At 27.5% G+C, this 16,086-nt stretch overlaps 1 protein-coding gene across 3 annotated transcripts; it reads right to left on the bottom strand.

Moving 5' to 3' along the window:
- Positions 1-3,742: 3,742 nt before the first annotated feature.
- Positions 3,743-16,014, bottom strand: LOC145181077 (uncharacterized). Of its 3 annotated transcripts, none has more exons than XR_016446820.1 (17): positions 14,804-16,014; positions 14,031-14,075; positions 13,570-13,625; positions 13,187-13,286; positions 11,995-13,107; positions 11,610-11,732; positions 11,427-11,482; positions 9,030-9,612; positions 8,195-8,328; positions 7,200-7,495; positions 6,964-6,993; positions 6,699-6,749; positions 6,527-6,566; positions 6,326-6,446; positions 4,625-4,663; positions 4,311-4,504; positions 3,743-4,158 (listed from the first exon to the last, which is right to left on the bottom strand). XR_016446820.1 is itself a non-coding variant. In XM_090071362.1 (17 exons), exons 1-17 carry the CDS (start codon positions 14,880-14,882, stop codon positions 4,077-4,079), a joined length of 2,664 nt encoding a protein of 887 aa, XP_089927488.1. In that variant the 5' UTR covers positions 14,883-16,014; the 3' UTR covers positions 3,743-4,076. The 3 variants fall into 3 exon arrangements, 2 of the variants coding, with proteins under 2 accessions (XP_089927488.1, XP_089927489.1); XM_090071362.1 differs by having other exon boundaries at positions 9,508-9,612; XM_090071363.1 differs by lacking the exons at positions 3,743-4,158; positions 4,311-4,504; positions 4,625-4,663; ... (5 more) ...; positions 8,195-8,328; positions 9,030-9,612 and adding an exon at positions 10,147-10,319.
- Positions 16,015-16,086: the final 72 nt, after the last annotated feature.

Raw genomic sequence — 16,086 nt, 5'->3', positions numbered from 1 at the left:
TAGGTGCTTGTAAGACTAATGAAAATTTCAGGATCATGCTCAGCCGCACACTTTAAATTCTATCAGAAACTAATTTTCCTCAAAAAAGTTTTTTAATATTTGCAGATAACTGCAACATTATTAAGCACAATTTCTTATAACTTACACCATGCTATAAGTCATGTGCATAATTAAAATATTATAGGTAGTTACATTATTAATCTATTGATTTTCTTTCTTTTGTTTTTTTTAGTATTTTGTTGGGTTCAAAGTTTCGAATCCAAAAGATAGGTCATTTAAAATCTTAAAACTAGATTTATTATGTTATTTTGAATCAATCTCCATGGCTTGTAACAACTAGAAATGTTGCTTGTTTGTCTTCCTAAAAAATTCCGAATAATCATTTAATAAATGGAAAGATCCTAAGAAAAAAAGTTACCAGTTTGAAGGATTTATTTTAATCCAATCCAATTCTAGCATGTTAAGTTTCGATTTGTCAAATAAAAATCAACTCTCAAGGTCAGAAAGAGGCTCAAGAGAAGTTTTTGTGAAGCTGAAGAGAAACAGCTTGTTTTACAATGTTTGGTAAGTAATCCTCAATGAGACATAGCATAACAAATCTACCAATTAGATACTAGAAATAGTTCTGCATTGAGTTAAAGCTGGTCTTAGTAGAGCGAGAACTTTATCTTTGTACTAAATCGAATCATCAATTACATTTACATCCTGAGATAAACCAGTAACTGCTTAGGGGGCTTTAACGAACCAGATTGTATAGAATACTGAAAGGAACTCAGCTATGTGTTTGAAAATAATTACCTTCATAGCAGACATGGGTTGGAATAAATAGCTTTAGCCATAAACCGGGTGTGTAGCAAGTCTTAGACACATAGAATTTGAATTTTGTTACTGATTCCCAAAGCCACCCAGCATTGAGCCGAACAAATCACTTTTAATCTTTATAAAGTGGCAAAGAAAAGTGTGGGGGGAGGGGATGGGGATAGAGAGGGTAGTTACCATTCTAAGAAATGTTTAATACATAAAATTCTTGATAAAACTTTATAAACGACCAGAAAAAAGTAAATTTTTTTTGTATTTTAAAGCGGTAAATAATCAATTTGTTTAAAAACAAATTTTGTTTTAAAATATTTTATTTATTAGGGTTTAATACCAATAAAATGTTAAGAATGCACCCGTTCCATTCTTAACATTTTAATGTTATAAACGTTACATTGCAGCGGATTCCTTTGTTTAATTTGAATAAATCTTGATGACTTAAAAAAATTTGTTTGAAAAAAAAAAATTTTTTAAATAAAAACAAAAAATGTAGGCTTTTTTGCAATTTTATTAGTATAATAATTTATTTACGTGATTATTTATCTTTTAACTATTGAAATTACTGCACGTATCTTTTTTTTTTGTTTGTTTTAATAAAAGATTAAGCAAACACTTTAGTACAAATCATTTTTAATTTGAAGGCCTTTTTTTAAAACTTAGTTTCTCAAAAGCTTCTAAATTACTTTTTAAATTCAATTTTATTCGCACGAATAGAATCAGTTGGTGTGTAGAAAGTATCTACAGTAAATTAATGCTCATTCAAACTGTTTTTTCCCATCATTTTTGAATAGACATTTTGTTCTTTGGACTCCTAATAATGTTAAAAAAAATTTCTCAACAAAAAGTAACTTAGTTCTTATAATTTTTTAAGATTTTAGGGCTTCTATTACCAGTTTCTTATAACGTTTAAAAAAAAAACAACAAAAAAAAAACCCGTATATATCCATTATTTAAATGAATAACATTTTGCTCTAGCTGCAATTACTATCAAGGCGAAGAGGACTTTAGATAACTATTTGGTCAAAAGAATCAACATACAAGCAATATGATATTAATATCTTTTTTGTAATTTATTTTACAATTGCTCAATTTCTTTATGTTTAAATAGAATTAAAACTTGGTTAAGATTGATAATAGTACAAGAATGCCGAAATAGCTTAGTCATAATGCTTAGTCACATTTGCATTTGCTAAAACAGAAAGTTTGATTTTGTAATGTAAATTGTTAAATTTATATTAAGTTTGTGATTATTTTCTTTGTAAAAAAAAAGGATATTTAAGATAAAGCTTTTATTTTTTGCATTTCAATAAGAATTGCAGGAGCAGAAAGAACATTCAATTTTTTTAGACGAGTGAAAAAGATCACATGTAGAGTTCTACAAGGTTGTAAAATCGAATGAATAATGTGTATTAAATGGATATATGTTTCTTAAAAAAATGTTTATCTTTTCTAAAAACCTGCGGGCTAGTAACTAAATATTCCCTGGGGCCCTCCGAGGCTCTCTGCGGCCCTGAATCTACGTGACATATGCCCTTTCTCAATAATTCATTCCGACACCTTCAATTTCTCAATTAGCGGCTCAATGGGATTAAGGTTCTCGTCCATCCATTAATACCAAGTACTTTTTGTTTAAACACTTTCTTGCTTGGAATTTATCATCTAGGGATCAAAAAATCGGAAGATGTTAGGAAGGTTTTTTAAAAAGAATTTAATTATTCATTGCAATTATTTGTAATGTATTGAAGAATATCTTTGAGTAAAAGATTTGAAATATTTTTGTGTTATGTGTTATGTAAAAGAAAAAAAAGACTAGTTGTAAGTATCAAATTAAAAATAATTCGAACTCGAAGTTTTCATATTGTTATTATTTGTATTAAGAATTTCTACAGCTTTTCATGAATATAAAGTGTTAGACACCTATGAGTCTTCCAATACAGGAACCAATACACAAACCTTTGCAGGAACCATAAATGAATACCATTATGTGAAACATAGCTACTGATATACGCAAAACTGCTCCGCACAATAAATAGAATTACAAACTGGAACTTTACATTTAAAGCGGTCTTTGACTGTCAGAGAATCAAATGCTATTATTTGGAGGAACCCAAAACCTTTTATCGTTGAGCATTCAAAATGCGGTGAATCTTCAAATGATGGCAACACTTCTCAACGTCACTTTTCAAAAGAAGATAAATTTGCCAAAATTACTGGAATAAACAAAGAACAATTTGACGGTTGCACATGATCTAACTTGTATATCAAGTAGATTTAAAATAAACAAGCTTCTTGCACTGTCTGGAAACTCTACTCCAGCCTATACCATTTTTCTCCACAAGATCTTAGTTTAACTAGCTCTAATTGAAAGTATGTATTTGGCAGTAGGTCTTTTAAGTGAAGAGGCACAAGAAGTTCGAAATAAAGAGTTTAAAGAATATCGTAGTCATTATCACGCAGGTTTTTGAGAATAGAGACAAAAGACTATTATCATTTAATCTTGTGGTTTTAGATTGCAGAAAAATGCATTATCAAAAATTCTCTTCCTGGTGTCATTGACCATTATGCAGACAGGGGATAAAATCAATTCGTATTTTTTTAATGCAAAAAAATTTGTATTATTTGTATAAGATGCAAATCTGTTCGACAAATCTATTATACAAACAAAAATTATTTTGCATTAAAAAATTACGAATTTTGACTCTTAAAATGTTCGAAAAGCATCGAGGCTTAAAAATACGTCGCTACTGTTTTAAGAAACTCTTCGAAACATTTCAATATGGACACAAATCTGTATCTAAAGTTTTACATTTGCAGCAGTTTGCGATTGTACTAGTAATTTTCATATATGAACATCTACATTAGACGGCAGTCAAAAGGATTTTGAGAAAAGTATTAAAGTACGCCTTTTTATTAAAAGAAACATCGATTGTATTTTTTTTATTTTTTTTTTTTTTATTTCTTTAATACAAAGCCATAAAATCTTTCCATTAAATATAATGCTTAGAATATTGCATTGGTTTTTACAATCCACAATATTCAAATTCTAATTTTAAAAAGCTGTCCATTTATCTTCATTTATTCAAGTATTTTGCATCGCTGAAAAATTATTAGGCGAGAAATGTTCTGCATAATGTCACACATTTAGTTAATGGCGAATGGAACAGGCCACGCGGAACCATTCAAGCAATCTGACCAGCGAACACTCGAGCAGTGTGGGAATACTTTAAACCGATTAATTTTTAATCGTGCAAAAGAAATGATTACGTAGCCGACTTTCGTTTTAAGCGCTCTCTCCAATCCCCCTTAATCTCGGTAAAATTAGGATTGGACTCTTTTTGTCCGCTATAAATAAAGATCATTTTTTATCATTTGTATATATGTATAAATATTATATTTGAATATAAATACAAATCTTATATCAGAAATATCCAAACTTACAGCCATACTGTTACTTTAAAAGATATTAGATTAAAATTATGAGAAAATATATGTACCTTGTTTCCATACTTTGCTTCCACTCCTCTATTCTTTTCTCTGCTATTGCTTCATAATCATCATCCTCTGAAGAACCAAATTCAATACTTTCTTCTTCTTCAGCTTGCTGCTTTACCGATTGCCATTTATGCACCAGAGATGAGACTTGCTTTAGCTTTTTAGAAGGTAATCCAGCAGACTCCAATTTATGCTTCTAAATTAATTGGAAGCTAATATAAAAAAAACTTGATCTCCAAAAGAATGAAAAATTGTAAGAAACCTTGTGCTTATAAAAAACCAAGTAATACAACACGCTAAGTTTCAAACTTCTTACCGTGCGGACCTTTTTTCCTTTAACCTTCAGACCGTTTTCCTTATAAAATAAGAAAAAAAGAGCAGCAGCTCATTAAGGGAGATTACTAATGGAGATTCAAGTAAAATAATGATTGCAATATAAAAACTTTCTAATTGAAATACGTTTGTGCCATTTAATTGTTAGCCATTGTACTGATGATTTTAAATGTGTAGCGATACTTATTAGAAAACCCTTAATAGTTAAAACTTAAAGACATTTTACCAATTATTCTGTCAAACCATTTCAATAAGATATACATCGTAAATGAGAAAAACGGCATATATAAATGATTATGCAATCTTTTAAAATAAAAAAAACCTTAATATACAACCAATTTAAACGTCCTAACTTGCATACTTTCAACCAAAGTTGTGTATCAAAACTGTGATTAGTCCTGCTCGGAACTTGACATCAGACTTAAATGCCATCTTATAATTGATATTAGTATATGTCAATAACCATGGATGCTTAAAGTGGTTTTGTCATACTAATTACCATGCCAATTTTTTTTAAATATCAAAACTCAAATGTCAAAAAAATAAAATTTTGCAGATATCAGGATAAAGTGAATTAATATCTTTATTAATTAATATCTCAAAATGATAACCTTGTGATGCTATTGGCTGTTGTAAAATGTAATGAATACTCATCTAAACAGACCTCAGTTAAAACAGCATTGGAGAAGTACATTTTCCTATATACTTTAAAAGGACTTAAATGAGATGACAAATTAGCTGTAAAAAAATAAAGATTACCATCAAGTTTTTTTTGAGGCTTTGAAAAAGTATTTTCACTTAAAAGTTTTTCTAACAATTAGCTTTTAAAATTATAACTGTCAAATATATATTAAATTATGTCATTTTCATGCTGATGTGTCAGATGTTAAACTTGCAGTAATAAAAAATTGATATTTAACTACCAAATGAATTGACAATTTTATTCCAAATGGATGAGACAATTAAATATCAAATACCATTTTTAGAAAAAAAAAAAAAAAAAAAACTCTTCAAATTGATACATGATGTATTTTAATTTGGGTACATCTAAGTCCAATTGACATTAAAAAAAAAGGCATGATCTATTTTATATGAGCATGTTTAAAAGCTACTTTTTAATTTTGGTATTAGTATATACGTGACACATGTCAACTAATTGCTTTAAAGGCATGTCTTAGGATACATACCAATAAAAATGCTAATTTTAAGCCCAAAAGTTAAAATGAGCATAGTATTGTCTAATGCCTACTTGGAACTACAATTATGACTATTCAAACCAGCAGTTGAAACAATAGCTAAGAATGCTAATGATTATAAAGATAAATAATATTTTAGCAGTATCAATGTCATAAAATGTTTATAAGATATCATGACAGTAATGATACAAAAAACGAAAAAAACTTTCAGTTTAAATGTTTTGGCAAATGGTTCAAATTAAACTAAGGATATAACTAAGTTAACTCTCTAAGAAAGATAAAAAATTAAACACATCATATATATATATATATATATATATATATATATATATATATATATATATATATATATATATATATATATATATATATATATATATATATATATATATACACATATACATATATACATATAGACACACTTTTAAAAAAATTAGTAAATTTCTCTTATTTTAAAATGTCTACAATGGAAAAAGATTTATCAATACCTTTTTACTTGATAAAGATTGAGGAGAGTTTGATCGACCACTTACATTACTGTCTTCATAAAGCATTGGAGCAGTGTATTCATTAATGGTTGGTTCTGTTACAACTTCTCGTAACATGGAACTAGGAGTAAAAGACCTGTATGAAAATCTAATATATACAATGATGCATTTGCTATTTGTCTATCAGCACAAATTTAATACCTGGAACTCACAGCAACTGTACTCCCATTATTTGCATCGGCTATTCAAAAATTAGGAAATAACTATTTACAGAAATTATCATATTTGAATAAAAATCCAAAAATAAGCATCTACATCTAATATAATGCAGGAAAATATTACTTAAAGTAACAATAGGTAACAAACCACAAACCTTCCAAACCTTTGTTTTTTTTTATTGTTCTGTATGGGTCTCGGTAAGGATCTAAATTACAAAGTATTTATTCTTCTTCTTAGAGAAATGATTAAAAAAATACTAATATTATTAACTTTGTAAAGTTAAAGAATAATTTTTAGTAAAATCTTTTAAGAAAAAGAATACTACATGCCTTTAAATAAATATACATTTCTTGAATAAAAAAATTAAGATATTAATAAATCATTTGCTTAAATGATAATAAATAATATTTATAACTTACCAGTAGACTTTGCTTGAGGCTCTACTGAAGCTAAAATAGTATATTAAATCAAATACTAAAACTCTATTCTAAGAAATTATAATAGTTTAGAACTTGCCATCAACTAAATACAATTGATAAATAGTATAAGGCTGATTATTCATTTTATATTAATAGAAAAGATAAGTTAAACCCTGGATAATTCAACACAAAGGAGCAAAAAACATTTAACTGAACATTAAAGTTAAAATAGATACCCTGTCGCTTTTTGTTTGCAATTGGAATAGAATCCCTATTAAAACTGTGAGCTGGGGAGACAAGAGGTAGTGTTGCTTTAGATACCATTGTTTCCAACTGAACTGGCATCATCATAGGTGGAATAGGGGGAGCAATCATAGGTTGAGCAGGTAGAAAAGAGGATGCAGGTGTAATTAAACCCATATTTGTTTGTAGCAAGTCACTTACTGGAAAGGATAAAGCAACAGCTTGCTCTGGATACTCCCATTGTGATTCTCCAGTAGCATTGTTGTGATAGTAGTACATATTAAACTCACTAGGAAAAACAAATATTACCATTAAAATGGTTAAATAAATGAAAATGCTGACAAAACTTACCTTAGTCCCAGCTTTAACACTTTTTCTAAAAAAGAAAAAGAAAACAAGAAAATTATTTTTATATTAAAAATATAGTTCTAAAAGAAATTTGAAAATAATCAAAATCATTTATGAACTTAATCATTTGTTGTATAATCAAAAGTTAATCAGACTACCATGACTTATTTATGATAGCTATAAATAACACACAGACACAGACAGAGTATAATTTATAGAGTATCACCTAATATAAAGTAAAATAAACTTAAACTTACCAAACATCATTATAATATCTTCTCCTGCTATTTTTCAAAAAACCGGACAATATTGTAAATCACAGTTTATACAAAGATTGTATAAAAAACATGCAATACATAAATGTTTATTGTCTGGATATCATTCAAAATACATCTCAATGCACACCAAATAACATCAAGTAATATAAATAAAAAATGAAATTACTATAGTTAACTTGTCAATTTGGCAATATTTTTTTAAAAATTAGTAAATGTTAATAAATTTATCATTTATATAGAAAAGGAATTATAAAAAGTAGTATTCTTTCCATTTTTTTACTGTGTATTCAATTTTTTTGCAAAATAGCCATAAAGTTAATGTAAAAATAAATTTAAAATGTATAATTGGTTTTAACACATACCTACTCCAGTGACATATCCAACCCATTGGAGCTGCGCTGTCTTCATGATTTTTGATTTCTATACTTAAATCACGAAGGCGTTGCACAAAGTAGTGACTGTCCAAAGCTCCAGCCTGCCAATCACGCATTCGAGTCTAAAAAATTCATAAAAACAAAAATTAAGTTGTGTTCATAGAAAATCATCAAGTGTCTTCAGCTGTGTAAAAACAATTCAAAAAGTACCATATTAACAGTATTATTTAGAATTGAAAATCTTTTGTTAGTAGATTTTCACATTATAATATACTTAAACTAAAAACTGTCGATAGAAGGTATGAGTTCACATTTTAACATAAAAAGTTGCATTCATAGTATTTTTTTTTTTTTTTTGTAAATATTTAAAAAAACTAACCTAATTAATACTATTTTTAGGTTAAATTTTTTATAAAATGCATTTAAGTTGAAAAATTGGACATCAAAATCATTTTTATCTAAAGCATTTTTATCTTTTTTTTTTTTTTTTTTTTTTTTAAGTAAATTATTATTTTTTTTTCATTCAAGGTGTCAATTACGAACTATACCATGGTAAACTTACTTTAAAATAATAATATTGTAATATTATTTACAATGACACAGAAATTTAATATTCTGTAAGAAACATAAGTGAAACCAAACAGGTTGAGATTTCATATTTTCTGAAAATGAACCAAACATTTACATGGATCATTATAATGAGTTCTATCCATGTATTTAATGCAAAGATTTTACTTACATAAAATGAAAATGTATTTTATTAAATCAAAACAGAAATAATTTGAAAAATATCTGAACGACAAACCTCCTTTCTCATACTTACTCCCTTTCTTTTCAAAAACTCTTCTTGATGTACAGCATTTGCTATAAAAGCGTTAGGTTGTTTGACTTCTTTAACCAGATTTATTTTTTAAGCCTGTAATGTCACTACTTCTAGCTTGATTTCTTGTCCAACTCATTTTCTGGCTTCATATAAAAGCTTCATTTGAGCAGGAAATGTTAAATAGTTGAATCTTGGGATTTGCAGAGTATCAAGAATTGGAGAAAGTTATTTTTATTTGAAATAAATCAATATTTACAATTTTTGTTTTAACAGAATAAACATGCGCCTTCTTCAAATGAATGTTCAGAAAATTGAGCCACAAGCAAACATCAGATGTTTATAAACTTATATAAGTAAAAGTGATAGCATGGTCTTTTTTAGCTGCACTTTTCTTTAGCTTTGTTTAAAATCTATTGAAGCAACTTTTCTGCATATTAAATAATAATGCATAATTAAATGAGGTAAACAGTGTGCTTACCTCAAGCTCTATGAAATACAACTGCAAGTTGCTAAGATCTCTGGTGGTTATCCCAAGAAAATCAAGTTTTTCAAAAAGTAACTTTGACAAGCTGCCAATTTCTTTCTAAACAATAATGTTAACAAATATCAAAGGTGGTACTTGTACAAATGCAAGCGCATACTAAGATCTTATTGAGATTTTCATAAAGCATCCATCAAATTGGTATAAAACTGGTTATTATGAATAAATTAAAAAATGATTTGCAATTTACATGTTTCCAAACATTAAGTATTCAATTAAAGAAATTTTAAATGCCCCAGTAAATTTTTCTCATAATATGCAGGCTTGTAACTTTAATCATAAATTAATAGCAAACTTTTTTGACCATAGCTTTTTACATGGAATTTAAGGCTGGTAAAAGTATGTTAATTTTAGTGGCTGATAAAAAAACATTATTTTGGGTGAAAACTTTCACCAAAACTATTCTATAAACAATAGTTTTTAAATGTCAGTTTAATTTTACTTAACTAAGTTATTTATATGCTATTGTGATAAAAGAAAAACTTTAACTCTATTTTTGTTTTTTTAAAGGTTAAAAATCGAATGAAATATCAGAAAACAGCAAAGAATTTCTTCAAAGAATTCATTTTATTTTACCATTATATTTTTGCAGCAAAAGCATAATTGTACCATTCACAATATTATAAATAATCATAACAACATCTTGATTCAGCTTGATTACATTAAGCTGTAGCAATCTTTATTTTGACATCTGGGTTGCAATAATAGTTTCCAGAAGGAAAATGTTTAATGAAATTTAAGTTGATATACTAAAAAAGTAGATATTCAAATACAATTAGAGAGGTAAGTATCTGAACAAAACATTTTATTGTGAAAAATAAATTTTGGCAAGTTATTTCAGAAAAAATTTTGAAGGTGAAAACTTTTATGATAATTCTGAAAACAAATTTAATCAAAATTTCAGAAAAAAAAAATTATGTTAATCAACTTTCTTTGCCTAAAATTTAGCTATTCCTTAAGGCATGCTAAAATCTTAAAAAAAATAACTATCCACACATAAACAAAGTTTTTAGAGTGATAACTAAAAAAATTTTTAAGCAAAAATTCAATATTTTATTATCAAATAATGAGTAACTGCTAATAATTGACTGATATTTTTCAATGTTATATGATTTGTCATTGAAATCATCAAGAATGGGAGTTAAGACTAAAGAATGATCATAAGCTCAGCAGAACTTAGTTATTGACTTGTTCAAACAAGTTCAATTCAACATTTAGATTGATACAAGAAGCTACTGGAATGGCATTAGGAGCCATCAGCAACTTGAACAAAAAGTACAAATGGTTTGGATATGTAAAAAAGATAACCCAAGATCAGGAACAAATTGCAAGACACCCAGAATTGATAAAAAAAATTGTCAAGATGCAGGAAAACCAATTTTTATCAGTACCAAAAGCGTAAAACCTCGAAAAAGGACTTGAAATTCAAGTGAGTACCTTTACTATTCCAAATTGATTGAAAGAGAGTAAATTTAAAGAGTTCAGCGTAAGAAATCATTCCTTTCAAAAATTCATTGAGAGTGAAGACTGGCATTTGCTCAAAAACCATGTTTGGATACTTATTTAAATTGAAAATTTGTTAAATTTGGATGTTTTGTAAAGTTTTGAGCAAAGAAAATTTATTAACATGCTTTTTTTTGTTATCTGAAATCTTCAGTTTTTAGCATAATCATAAGTCATCAAAAACTTATCTTTTTTTAAATAACTTGCAAAAGTTTGTTTTTTACATTAAATTTTTTCGTTCAGATACTTATATCTCTAACTGGACACCTCATATTGCAAAAAAAAAAAAAAAAAGAAAAAAAAAAAAAAAAAAGACAAACAATATTTTAACTGCTTCTATAAAAATAAATAACCCTATCATTTTCTTCATCTTTTGCAGACATTTTTGGTAACTCAGGTAATGGCTCATCTAATAACAAATATAAAGATTACTTCTGGCATTCTTATAAATATATTTAAACAATTGAAAAAGAGCTGCTGAATTTCTTTATTGAAAAATACAAAGAAAAATATAAAATAAAATAAAAAAACAATACCCTCAGGTGGAAGTGGTGGCCTAATATCATGCTCTGGTAGTGGAGGAGGTGCATCATGTGGTAAGAATGGGTCAACAGACTGAGATTCTTGTTTTTGATTCTTTTCACCCTCCTGAATTCCTCCTGAAATGTATATAACCAACACATATAAGCTATAAAAAATTTCCAAAAAAAAAAGAACACCAATTTATATTAAAGTATGATGCTAAAGCCTCTGAGAAAATCAGGAAACTATAATACAGCATGTTACTACAAAAATTTCATCTTCTCTTAAGCTCTAAAGGTTTGACAATCTAGATACAAGTTTCAAATAATTAAACATGGTTGTGTAAGAATGCTTAAATGACTTTATAAACAATCAGATTAAGTATAAAAGAGCACACACCTTCAAGAAGCATATCTGCATAGTCTTCCATTTCAATTTCTGTTTTTTGATCTGACTTAGCATCAACTTCACTATCATCCTCATCATCATCATAAACAGCATCTATAATTCTCCAAGAATTTTTAACATCAGGATTTGCTACTACTAACTCTATTTGAGGCTTTGAGGAGCCACCTACAAGTATATTAGAGTTCTGAATATCACTCTGAACAGGGTTAGTTATAACCTCATTTTGGGTAGCAACAGTATTTAAATTTCTAATGCTAATATCATTTTCATTATTGATATCATTTGCTACTGCAGAACCAGAGATATCATTATCTAATATATCACTTTCAGATTGTAATTTATTTAAATTTTCAGTGCTTTCTTCTTCTTTAGCATCAGATTGCAAATTTTTAGGACTATCAACCTTTGTTTTAAAAACAGAGTTTTCATCATTTATTAATGTAAAAGAATCTTCTACTGCAAATATATCAACAGAAAAAGACTCATTATCATTGGAACTATTTATATCGGAATTAGTCTTTAGAGCTTTTTCACGTTCCATTTTTTTCTTAATGAGCTTTTCTCTAAGTATTTCCTCCATTTCTTTTTGTTTTCTTTTTTTATCTTCCTCTTCTTTTGCTAATTTTTCTTCTTCATATTTTTTAACTAATGCTTCTTTTTCTTCAACTTCTTTCTGTCGTTTTTCTTCTTTCTTTTTTTGAATTTTTTCTTTAATTTTACTCATAAGTTCTTTATCTTTTTCTTTAGAACTATCATGTTCATCTTCTGAGCTCTCAGGATAACTTGAAAATGAAGTTACATTGTTAGTAGAAAAATTAGAAAATGAACCTATATTACTGTCAGGTACTACTGAATATGAACTGAAAGTGTTCAGTGAACTGTCTAAATTATTAGCTAAGGATTTTGTTTTAATACTACTTAGACTAGTATTTGTAGTAAGTTCTTGATCAACAACAGAAGATTCTACTGCTGGAGGTGGAGGAGGCGGAGGTATTGTTGCTGTTGGAGGATACCACTGCACTTCGTTAGTGATTTTATTCCAGTAATAATAATATGATGTTGAGTCATCATAACATGCTTGCCATGGTTCTGGAAGTAAGTGACCTACAAAAAAAAAGAGAAAGCCTTATTCTACAAATTTATTTATTTGCAAATGAAATAAATATGAAATGAGTTATTTTACCTTGAATAGAAGGATTAAATGTGTTTGGATCATAGAGTAGTTCTTCATTAACAACATTTTCTGTAACCTTTGTTTCAGGGGTTTCCAATGAATTAATTTCCTTAAATAGAAATTAACCCAAATATTTAGTAGTTTAAAATCATATAGTAAATTACTGTAAAGGTATTTTATAATCAAAAGTCAGCATTCAAATGGTTTACAGAGTATAAAAATAGACTTTTTTAAAATATGGTTTGCAAAAGTTTTGGACCTGCAATAACACCATAGTAACAATTGCTGCAACTTAATAGTAAACACTCAGCTACAATCAAGACATAATTTTAAAAAGATTTTTTTAAAAATAAAAAAAGTCAAAAAAAAAAGGAAGTTTAAAATATGCTCACAGCAAGAAAGCCAGCCAGTTCATCATCCATAGGATCTTTAGATTCATTTTGTTCATCTAAGAAGATAATTGACTAAACTTAATTTTAATCAAAATGAAGACAATTCTTATAAAAAAGAAATAAAATACTATGAACATAATGTAATTGTAATAGTTTTAGTATTCAAATTTTCAAGACAATTCTTACTAATTAAGTCAATTATATAACTGTAAAGTAATGGTTGTTGTTTTTTTCAGCCTCTTTTTTATGATTTTGTGTGTGTAGAAAAGAGACTGAAAAAAAAAAACAACAATCATTAAATGATTGCTATGTATACTTTAATTTATAGTTTGATATTACAGATGTTCTCATTATTTTCTACACTTTTTTTGTGTAGAAAATAACAAGAACATATTTGCAATATCAAACTATAAGTTAGTTGAGAAAATACAAGAATGTCCAAAAATGTCATTTCAAACTACCTGTTTCTTGTTCTTTTATTTGTGATCGTGATACTGATGAAACACCTAATATAAAAATTAGAAAAAGTTTAACCACATTTTTAATATATACAGGAAGTATAAGCAATACATTATAAAAAAATTTTTAAAAAAATAAAATAAATATATAATCATTAAAAATTGGTTATTTGAAGAACATAACACTCTCACCAGGGTTGTATCTAGGACCTTCCAAAGCAGGAGGGGGTTACATATTAGTTCAATAATTATATTCATACAATACCAGTATTACTTATAATTTACTTAGATGATTTAATTTTACAAATAAATGTTTTATAAATAAAAAAAATTCACTAGACATTTTAAAATTTAAAAAGATAAAATGATTTTAACAGATGATCAATCTCAGGGTGGGGGTAAGGGAGAGTGATTTAATAACCAGAAAATCACCCTCCCTTTAAATATGCTGCCCTTGACTATCACAGAACTTTTTCTCTTTGAGAAATATTTTTCATTGCTCTAGAAAGTTTCAACATCATTAATAGTTTTAACTCAAATTTTATTCATTTACATTTTTCTATATCTCCACCTGTTTCTAGACTTTTACAATAACTATGTTTATATGATAAACACTTTACTGATATAATTGCTGAATAAGTGCATAAAAGTAAATTCTCAAAAATACAGCTAAGATAACAACAACAACAACAACAACAACAACAACAGTAATAACAACAACAGCAACAACAATAATAATAATCCTAATAATCCGAAAAATAAAAAAAGCAACTCACTGGATTTCCAGCTGTTACTACCAAGCTGTATCATTGGCCGTCTACGACCAACATTTGTTTCTTTACTGCGTTTACCCATTTAGACAATATATTTTAACCTTTAGATAAAGTGTATTACATAATAACCAGCCCAGATTCTGCCAAACATTAATGAACTTTTTTACTTTAGGTACAATACAAATGTATGCGCATGATTTTCTTTATGGTGTAATTCTAAAACTCTAAGATAGTTCTATTATATTAATTCACCCAGCATTTGTAAGAAAAAGTTGTTGAAATATGTAATTTAAAGTATTTTAACTCTTTGAGTGCACATTCTCAATAAACTATTATCCATATAATGAAGAGTTTCATTTGAAATGGGAGTATCTTTAAAGTAAAGTACTTCTTTGCTTTTGTTTTCATGGACTCCTCTGTGATCTTTGAAGACTTCTAAAGCCTTGCAAATCATAGAGGAATGTATCAAATAAAACAAAGATTTTTTAGAACCACAGACCCTAAGACAGCATAAAATCAATATTCAAAATCATCTATTAAGAAGAATACCAAGCAAATAAGAAATTAATAGCTTATTTAGAAAAGTTATGCAGTGTAAAAATACTTTAAATTTCAAGGTTTTCTGATCTTATTAAGATCCAACTATACAAAAGATTAGATATCAACTAGCCAAGCTGAATGAATAGTTCTATATTTTTTAGTACGAACATCCTATTTGAGCAAGAACAATTTTAAATTATTGCTCCTTAATGGAAAATATTGAAATAAGAAATAGCTACTTACACAAAACAGCTCAATAATAAAGTCAATTAACTACTTTTACTAAGTAATTCTGAAAAAAGTTAAAAGGTGGAACAAGTTGAAAGGTGGAAAGGCCCTTTTTTACTCGATTATGGCATCCTTTAATATGGAAAATCATCCAAGCAATTCCAGAGCTTTAAGAAGAATAAATTGAGAGGAGAAAAACCTTTGTAAAAAAAAAACAAACATTTGATATCATGTAGATGGTTAACAAACTGAGTGGAAAAATCATTTCAAAAACAAATATAAAATAAGATTTAAACATATTCTTAGAGCTGCTTAAAACTGGCTAGCTTTAAATTTACACTTCAGAGTAATACATCTAAAGCAAGTGAAAGATCAGAAAGTTGCAGTGTGTAGATTTGAACTGTCGTTTGAAAAGCTAAAATATTAAAAATAAAAAGCATAATGGTACTATTCCGAACCATGTTCGGCAGATGAACTATCTTTAGGAGTAAATATATTAAGTTCACCTTTTAATTTAC

Source organism: Hydra viridissima, unplaced genomic scaffold (assembly GCF_058129835.1).
Source record: "Hydra viridissima isolate aposymbiotic clone 2 unplaced genomic scaffold, HvirCarnegie_v1 scaffold_14, whole genome shotgun sequence".
In the NCBI taxonomy this organism is placed as follows: domain Eukaryota; kingdom Metazoa; phylum Cnidaria; class Hydrozoa; order Anthoathecata; family Hydridae; genus Hydra; species Hydra viridissima.
The sequence above is the reverse complement of the archived record's forward strand: the minus strand, read 5'-3'. Positions and strand labels throughout refer to the sequence as shown.

Coding starts and splice junctions, on each gene's coding strand:
- LOC145181077 (XM_090071362.1), bottom strand. CDS start 14,882: ATGGGTAAACGCAGTAAAGAAACAAATGTTGGTCGTAGACGGCCAATG. Junction 14,076..14,803: donor TAGTAACAGCTGGAAATCCA/GTGAGTTGCTTT, acceptor TTTTTATATTAG/GTGTTTCATCAGTATCACGA. Junction 6,750..6,963: donor GCCTCAAGCAAAGTCTACTG/GTAAGTTATAAA, acceptor TTTGTAATTTAG/ATCCTTACCGAGACCCATAC.